Raw genomic sequence first — 9,108 nt, forward strand, 5'->3', positions numbered from 1 at the left:
TCGTCGACAGATTCTCTAAGATGGCCATTATGGTGTCTTACAAGAAGAGTATCACAACAGAGGCCACTGCTAAGCTCTCATTTGAGTGAGCGTAGGTACACTTTTGTATCCCACAGTCCATTGTCTCTGATCGAGACAACATATTCCTAAGTGAATTTTGGTCAAGTCTTTGGTTGATGTTGGATACCAAACTCACCAAGTCCACGACTTTCCATCCCCAAATTGATGGCCAGACATAATTTTTCGACAGGATGATCATACACATTTTGCACATGTACAACTCAAAGCATCCATGCTCATGGGATGAAAGCATCCCCTATGTCCATCATAGCTACAATAGAGCTCTCCACAACTCAATAGGCCACATCCCCTTTCAAGTAGGGTTGGGATTTCATCCATTATGTCCTATTGATGTGGCCATACCATTTGCAGCTACTCAGGCAGATTCGACTCATGTCCAGTCCGAAGCTGACTGGGCTAACAGCTTCATTGAGCGCATTCAACACATCCTCCAGCAGGTCCATGATATATTGGAAAGAACCAATGCTAATTACAAGCAACACCATGATCAACATCGGGTTCCGCACAAGTTCCAGGTGGGTGACAAAGTTTGGCTACATTTGTAGAATGAGCGCCTCATTAGACCCCATCGCAAGCTTCTCCCGCTCTGATATGGGCCATACACCATCACCAAGGTTGTATGGGACAATGCCTTCGAGCTCAGCATTCAATGGTTCCTTGGTCTGCATCCAGTGTTCAATGTAGATTGCCTTCGGCCATACTTTCCACCATTGTTAGTCACATCCGACATTGCAGAACAACTCGCACCAATAGAGCTAAACCCAGACTGCATGGAACATACCAAAACTGATCGTATCATGGACACACAGATCAAGAACAATTGCTAGCAGAAGATCCAATTGTATCAGGTTGTCAAAGTTGGCCAACTCCTGCACCAAGGCAAGTGGCTCACTAGGGACCAAGTTCAGCAGAAGTTTCCCCATCTCATGGAGGCACTCAATGCAATGGGGACCATTGCTTCCTAAGGGGGGAGGACTGATCCAGGTGGACATTGGTGTCCACCCTCCTATTCCACTTGGGACCCCCAACATTGTCTCTTTCATTTTTTTATTTTCCTTAATTACAGCACAATTTACTATTTTTGGTAGTTTTTCGGGTCCTGAACTTCCAGAGTTGTTTTGAGTCCCTAAACGAATTTTTTAGGGAAAACAGAGAGACCAAAAAATTCCCAAACAAATTTTTGAGTTTATTTTTGGCCTACTCTTTGAGATCTTTGAAACGAGGTATTATAATAGCCAAACAGAGATTGTATGCCAAAATTACAATCTCGAGAAATTGATGTACCAATTTACCCAAACGGACCCCACAATTTTGGTGCTTCATCTCCTAGTGTTAGGTTTCTAGATGTTTAAGGTTTTCCATTGTTTCTCAATAATAAATAGGCCTTGGAGCCCCATTGTAACACAGTTCAGAGGCATGTAGCTGCCACATCTCTTCTCAGAGATAAGCTACCATTGCCCGAGCTACTTTATTTCCATTCTGTTTGTAAGCATATTTCAGTATTATGATATTAATGAAATGAAGTGTTGTTTCTGTTGCATTTATGTATTTATGGTTATATCTGTAATTTTTTGCGTTCCTATTTAAGTTCGGATCATCAATGTGATTGATTCAAATTGTAGAGTGTTTATTAAATTATTTTACACAATTTTGAATTATTATATGTTTACTTTGACCCTTAAATAATTCTACCTCAAATTTTATACAACATTCCAAGTTTTGCTTCAACTTGCATTATGTGAAAGTTGTGCATAGATTTTTCTTCAACTTATTGTTTGGCAGAATAATTGTTTTTTTAATTCAGAGCAATAGTTCCAACTCTTCACATTAATTGTCAATCCGAGTAGGTTTTGTTATTACAAGGCTATTACACAAAATATATGCAAGGAAAAATGATGACTAGTGCTAATGAATCTCAAACTCAATCGTTGTAATCACACTCTCAACAATTCAACACTCTGGTTGTTACACTCTCAAACCTTGTTCACACTCTCAAGAAATAAACACACAATGCAGAATAAAACCACTATGTCACGCTATCAGTTTTATTAAGAAAAGAAGAGCATTCACGGAAACCATTCGCTCAACAAATGTTGAAATGCACATTCAAATGAAATGAACACACCATCAAACTGTAACGAGAATTAAATAACTTTCACACTAGGACCTACGCTACTACACAATACAGAGGTTAGGATTCTGCAATCATTAAAGCATCAACAAGACTAATAATAATAGTAACAACAATCACACATGAATTATAACTGAGAGGAAATAAATCAAACAACTACAATACCATCCTAACCAATGATCCCTACTAAGAAGGAGGGTCCTTCCTTCCTAGTACAGGTTGGTACACTACACAACACACAAGCTAGTCAACAGAAAGGTATGGCGCCATTCCATGATTTACTAACGTTTATTAGAATTGTTGCATGTTTTACATCATTGGAATGACATCTTAGTTGTAACTTAATTGAAATTGTATTATGGTATATATGTGCACTTTGATATGATGTAATATGATTATGGTTTTGTTTCATATGTTGTAATATTAGAAATATAACATAAATATTAAATATTGCATGAAATAAATAATAACTTTTCATTTTGAATGTTTTTTTGCAGAATATGGGTCTTCCAAAAGATCTAGTTGATCTTGAAATTGATCCAGATTATGTTAGATTTGGTTCAGACATTCGAGACAATGACAATGACTTAGATGGAGAGGACACTTAGGCAGATGACGACAATGACGACAGTGATGGTTATCATGATGATAATGATCATGATAGATATGATGATGATGATGATGAGCAATCTACTAGTAGTAGCTAGTGACATTGGTCATATAGATTCCATCATGGATATTTGTTGTTTTTTTTTTTCCCTTAAGGAAAAATCGTAATTTCATTAATAAAAGGAAATTACATTTTGTAGATGCATATGTGCATATTCAGATCATATCCAGGACATGACTATCAACAACTAACAGAAGATCAAAATTTGTTGCCTTTATCCACGCAGGGAGGCAGCAATATATAAGACTGTAAACCAACAGTAATAGAAACTGTTTGACTATCCGACGATAAATATATACACAAAAAATAAATGTTTTTATGTCTGCAAAAAAAAAACAGCAAATATTAAGCTTGTATGTCCATAAAAGGCCGATGGTAATATTGATAGTGAATTCCATCACGAAGCTCTCGGATCATCCAGATGCCTGGCTCCCCGATCGCAACTTCTTTGGATAAGCTGTCAGCAGCCCCGTTCCGTTCCCTGAAAATGTGATTACATGTAAAGGAATCAAATGATGAAAGTAATCTCAGAGTTTCGTCCAGTATATGATTCAATGAATAAGTAGTGCATCTAGATGTTCTATTCAGCCAGTCACATATGATTTTGGAATCCCCAAATAATTGTAAATCTCTGCAATTTCTCTCCAATGCAAATTGAATGAGGTGTTTTGCAGCTAAAAGCTCTGCAAAATTATTAGTTCCACATCTGAAACCCATGAGCATGCTGTAAGAATGATGATGATTTATATGTAATACAGCCCCCCCGCCGCACCCTGTCTCCTGTGCAGCCCCGTCGAAGTAAGCCCATGGCTTGAGATGGTCTATATGTTCAGGTGTAATGTTCCGGGTGCGCTGTGGGGGAGGATCATCAGGGATGAGGGTGTAATCGGCCAGCACCCTGGCTGTCAAGACAGACCAGTTCGGCTCTGTATTTTGGAATATTAATCAATTTCTGGCGATCCAAATTTCCCAGCAAATCAATAGGGGCACATTGCGTTGTTTATGAGCAGATACAGAAGTATACCAAGACTGCCAGGCCGCGATAATAGATATGCCAGACCAGATGGATGATGGAGCTACAACAGGGATAATAAGATCCCATAGTTTTCGGGCTTCTGTGCATTCAAGGAACAGGTGGCTGGCAGATTCATTATCACTTCTGCACAGGTAGCACCAGTGAGGGCCAAATTGTGCTCGCTTAAGGAGGTTATCGCCCGTAGGGATTTTATTCTGAAGGATGGTCCACATTAACATCCATGACCTGGGGGGAGCTTTAAGCTTCCAAAGGTGCCTCCACCAGTCTGCAATAATCTGAGGCCTTCTAGCTCCAGTCAGGGCCAAATATCCATCTTTGGGGGAATATCTGCCAGATTTAGATAGTGCCCAAATAATTTCATCATCGCCATCAGTGATTCGTATGTGAGCTTCTGTAAGTGCCTGAGTGAAATCCTCCCAATACTGTACCCATAGAGGGGGAATGTTTAACTGAGGTGCAGTTTTCCAGGCCTGATGCAGGAAAGTGGTATTATCCATATCGGCAATATGAGCAATATGAGAAGAATTTTGGTTTTGGAGGTGTTGTATGAGCTCAATAGGAAGTCTATGCATATTTCCGCAGCCAACCCATGGATCGATACCAATGCAGACTTTATTACCCGAGCGGATTCTCCAAGTGATGCCTTCTCTGATTGGATTCAATGCCTTGATGACAACTTTCCAGATAATGGAAATCCCAGAAGTACACCTGTGGGGTCGCCTTATCCAATCCATAATATGCAGTGGGGCGATGTATTTTGCATAACTAACCTTAGACCATAGGCTGTCAGCTGATACAAGGTGCCAACCAAGCTTAGCAGCTAGTGCAGATGAGAAATCTTCTAGTTTTTTTAATCCCCAACCCCCCCACTTCTTTGGTAAATTTAGGGCCTCCCACTTGACCCAAGCGAAAATCCTACCCTGCTTGCTCCCCTGCCATAGAAATATGCAGCAGAGAGATTGAATTCTGGAGAGGATGCTTCTGGGGATCCATGCCAGAGACATCCAATAGACAGGAGTGGCCTCTAAGACACTTTTGATGAGGGTGAGACGGCCAGCGGGAGATAGATATTTGAGATACCAAATGTTGAGCCTTTTTTCCATTTTAGAGATGAGCCAGGTCCAGTCAGCAACCTTGTAGCCCAAGGGCTTTAACTTGTACCCCAGATATTTTAATCCTTCTGCCAGGCTCAGTTGAGTAAATTGGAAGCGCTGTTGTGCGAAATGGATCTCGTGTGGAGTGCATTCCACAGCTGTCAAGGTGGATTTTGAATCATTAATCAGCATGCCAGTAGCCACTTGAAATAGAGAGAAGGTGGCTTTGATATTGGTAAGATCACCAATGCTACCATTGAGAAATATCAGGATATCATCTACAAAAAGTAGATGAGTTAATATGCAACCTTCAGATATCTTTATGCCCTGTAATCTGCCTCTTCTATGTTCATCATTTATAAGTCTGCTGAGGCCTTCCATGACAAGAAGGAAAAGTAAAGGTGATAGCGGACACCCCTGCCGCAAACCCCTTTCAGAAAAGAAGAAGGGGGATGCACTACCATTCACCAGGATGCTGAAGGGGATGTTAGTTATACAGCTCATAATCCATTTGATGTATATGAATGGAAAACCCAAGTGGGTTAAAATCATTCTAATGTATAACCAATTTACTCTGTCAAATGCCTTGGATAAATCAACTTTCAGAATCATACCTTTGGCTCGCCTGGTATGTAGAGTATGAAGTACTTCCTGAGCAGTGCCCACTGCTTCATGTATCTGCCGATCCTATAGGAAGGCGAATTGCTCCGGTGAAATGTGGTTGGATAAGATGGGCCACATCCAGTTGGCAATGATCTTAGCGATAATCTTGTATATGCAGTTGCAGAGAGAAATGGGGTGATATTCTTCATAGGAGGCCGGATTATCAGTTTTAGGGATGAGTGCGATGAAGGTAGAGGTGATGGATGCCTCAAGATATCCTCTGGTTCTGGAATCCTCAACAATTTTTAGCAGATCTCCACCAATGATGTCAAAGAAAGCCAAATAGAACTCTATTGTCCATCCATCAGGTCCAGGGCTTTTGTCCTTTTTAAACCATTTTAGGGTAGCCTCCAACTCTTCCAGAGTAACTTCTTTGGTCAATTCTCCTTCCTCCTCTTGATCTACAAACCTTGGGAAAAGTTGTGCCACCCTGATGATATCTGCCAGATTTGCATCCCGTGGGGAGCTGTAAATACCTTTGAAGTGAGAGGTTGCAAGCGCAGCCAGTTGTTGAAAAGAGTTTACAACCTGTCCCTGATCATTCTGGAGCTGCCAAATGGTATTAATCGCCTTCCTTCCATTGGCGAACTTATGAAAAAATTTAGTATTTTCATCCCCCTCATGCATCCAGATGGCCCTGCTTCTTAATCGCCAGACTTCTTCCCGATCCTTAAGGATTTTCCCTCTGGCAGTGTATAGGGAAGTAATCCTCTCCTTATGTTCGTCAGAAGTGAATAAACCTCCCTGATTATTTTCAAAATCAGCTAAATCAGCTTCAATCAGTCTGAGGGACTGTTCCTCCTGTATTCTTTTATTGTGAGCCCATTGCTTGGACAATTTCTTCAATTCAGCAAGATTGCGTGTAAAACCATTAATATAGTCACCTCTCGCCCCAGGAGGGTTGGCTTTCCAGAAATCAGTGACCATACTGATATATGACTCTTCCCTGAGCCAGGCAGAGCAGAATTTGAAAGGTCCTTTAGGCTTTGCTCTACCTCCATCAATATCCAAGTATATGGGGAGATGATCGGAGATCCCCCCAGAGCCAACCCTCTGTCGGATGTGAAATCCCAGTTCCATAACCTTCTCTTTGACTAAGAAGCGGTCAAGTCTTCGAGCCAATCCTTGTTCCCCAGTCTTGTTATTCCTCCAGGTCGCTTGTAGTTTAGCTGAAGGGATATCGATCAACTGATGAGTGTCCAGAATGGACAAGAAGTAGTCCGATAGGGAGTCTCGCTGTGCTCTATGTCCCCAAGACTCGGCATGACTGATGGAAAAATTGAGATCCCCTCCAAGAATCAGGTGTTCAGCCAAAAATAAATCTGAACCTAGCAGGTTTTGCCAGAATTCAGGTCTGTTTTGACAAGGCCCATACACATTGAAAATCCGGAAGTTCATACCCAGATCCGCAGAGTGTATGTCAGCACCAATATGGCCAGCTCCTCCCCAACAATTGAGCAGCTTAATAGTGCGAGTATTGTAACCCAAGGCTAATCCCCCCGATCTCCCATGAGCATCTAGGCCAATAAATACCCATCCAGGAAACATGTTTTGTAGGGTATGGGAAATGTCAGCCGCAGGGCCCAGGGTCTCTTGTAAGAAAAAAATATCATGCGAGTCAGATGTAAATAAACGATGGAGTGCTAATTTCTTATCAGGCCTAGCAAGCCCTCTGCAATTGAAGGAGATGATCTTCATGGAGGGGGTTCAGATGGGGTGTCTTTGGCTCTAAGTACCCCGGGGATAGTAGATTGTTTGCCCAAAGCAATCTCATCTCCTGCCACAAATTGAGCTTTTGAGAGCGAGGAGGGTCTCCCCCTATGGTGCTTATGAGGAGGGGGGGAGGTAATGATATCAAGCCCTACATGATCCAGTGCCTGTCTCTTGGCTTTTGAGCGGGTCATGTACCCTGATATAGAAGGAGCCTGATCTGAAGTGGATGGTGGTGGGTGAGGGGTAATCGAAGGGGAGGGGGGAGATGGAGTGTAAATGGGGTTGGATGCAACCTGACAAAAAATCGAGGCTGAGGCAGCAGAGGCAGAGGTTGGACTCAATCCCAATGTTACACCAGATGATATGTCAGAAAAGAAACCAGAAGATGATCCAGATGATATGATATCAAGAAATGATGAGTTGCAAAGGGAAGATGAGGTGAAGGGTAGGTTCTTACCCGGAGAAAGAGAGCCCTCGGTGGACGCCCTGGTATGAGCAGGAGGTGGCGGAGGTGGACGATGGGGAGGTCTGCCACGCTTCTTCTGATTGGTCTGTGGAGGGGCCGCATTCTTGTCTGTCGGGGTCGCCTACATCTCGTCCATCTCCTCTGTAGGTTCCATATTCTGTGGCTGCTTCTCCTGTGAAGGGGGCTCCTGTGCCACAGTTTCCTGAACCGGGTTCTGTTTGTTAGCCTTGCCAAGAAGAGGACAGTCTTTATATAGGTGTCCCACCTTGTGGCAATGCCTGCATCTAAATGGCACCCCCTCATAATCCAGAATCTGTCTCCTATCATTATTCCTCCACCGAATGTTTATGTGCTCTAGTAAACCATCAAAGAGATCCAGGTGAACCAGTATCCTGGAAAATGCCATGCGCCCCGTAGTCTGAAAAGTGTCATCATATGTGAGATAGATGCCAAGGGCATTTCCAATCCTCTTGAAGACATCCTCCATCCAGAAATGAAGAGGAAGCCCTGGGAGGCATACCCAGATAGGTCCAACATCTACCCTCTCCCATTCCGGATCAAACAATGGTGTCCATCTTCGAAGAAATACAGGTGCCTGATCTATGTGCCAGACCGTGGACAGTACCCAGTTGGTGTGTGCAAGACAGCTGAATCGCAAAGCAAACCAACCCTTTACAAATGTCTGAACCTTTGGGGGATCTTTCAGGTGATGACCCCAGACTTCCGAGGTCCATTGTTGAAGCTTCTCCACACTGTAATGTCGGCCACGAACCTGGCCCACAAGCACTTTCTCCGTGATATCCATGGAGTCCAGAAGTTGAGTGTCCTCGGTGAGATTGAGGAAACCCTCGCAGGTCTGAAGCTTTAAGCACCTCTTTTTTTTTATACCCCAAATAATCTCGCAGCAGAGGTTTCCGGAGCCGAGGCTGTATGAGCAGTCGCCGATGTAGGGGAAGCCCTAGAATCCGCTGCGGTCGTCGATGATATGGAGGCGAATATCCCCGGGATAGGTCCAATCCCAGTAAAATTTCCCAGTGGGGGAGCTGCGGAGGACAGGGGAGCAGATGAGACAGGCCCCAGAGCAGCTGAGACCAAGAGACGGTCCGTCGAGGGTATGCTAGAAGCAGACGAAGGAGGGTTTGGAGCTGGATCCTCGACAAGGGTTTTGCCGCAAGGGTTTGACAGAGGGTCTGCAAATGCTAGCGTGTGCGGTGAGAGCGGATGTGTAATGAATTCAGGGGGTGAAGGAGCGTC

At 43.2% G+C, this 9,108-nt stretch overlaps 2 protein-coding genes across 2 annotated transcripts; both read right to left on the reverse strand.

The window, feature by feature from the left end:
• Nucleotides 1-3,227: 3,227 nt before the first annotated feature.
• On the reverse strand, nucleotides 3,228-5,516 carry LOC149204528 (uncharacterized). The gene is made up of 2 exons (XM_089397149.1): nucleotides 3,907-5,516; nucleotides 3,228-3,780 (listed from the first exon to the last, which is right to left on the reverse strand). The coding sequence occupies exons 1-2, from the start codon at nucleotides 5,514-5,516 to the stop codon at nucleotides 3,228-3,230; spliced, it is 2,163 nt and encodes a 720-aa protein (XP_089253275.1).
• A 2,459-nt stretch (nucleotides 5,517-7,975) lies between these two features.
• On the reverse strand, nucleotides 7,976-8,659 carry LOC149204529 (uncharacterized). Its single transcript, XM_089397150.1, has one exon. It carries the CDS (start codon nucleotides 8,657-8,659, stop codon nucleotides 7,976-7,978), a length of 684 nt encoding a protein of 227 aa, XP_089253276.1.
• Between the last annotated feature and the right edge of the window lie 449 nt (nucleotides 8,660-9,108).

The sequence above is a fragment of the Pinus tabuliformis genome, chromosome 1_2 (genome assembly GCF_031772625.1).
Source record: "Pinus tabuliformis cultivar Carrire ecotype Pingquan chromosome 1_2, CPIR1, whole genome shotgun sequence".
In the NCBI taxonomy this organism is placed as follows: Eukaryota; Viridiplantae; Streptophyta; class Pinopsida; order Pinales; family Pinaceae; genus Pinus; species Pinus tabuliformis.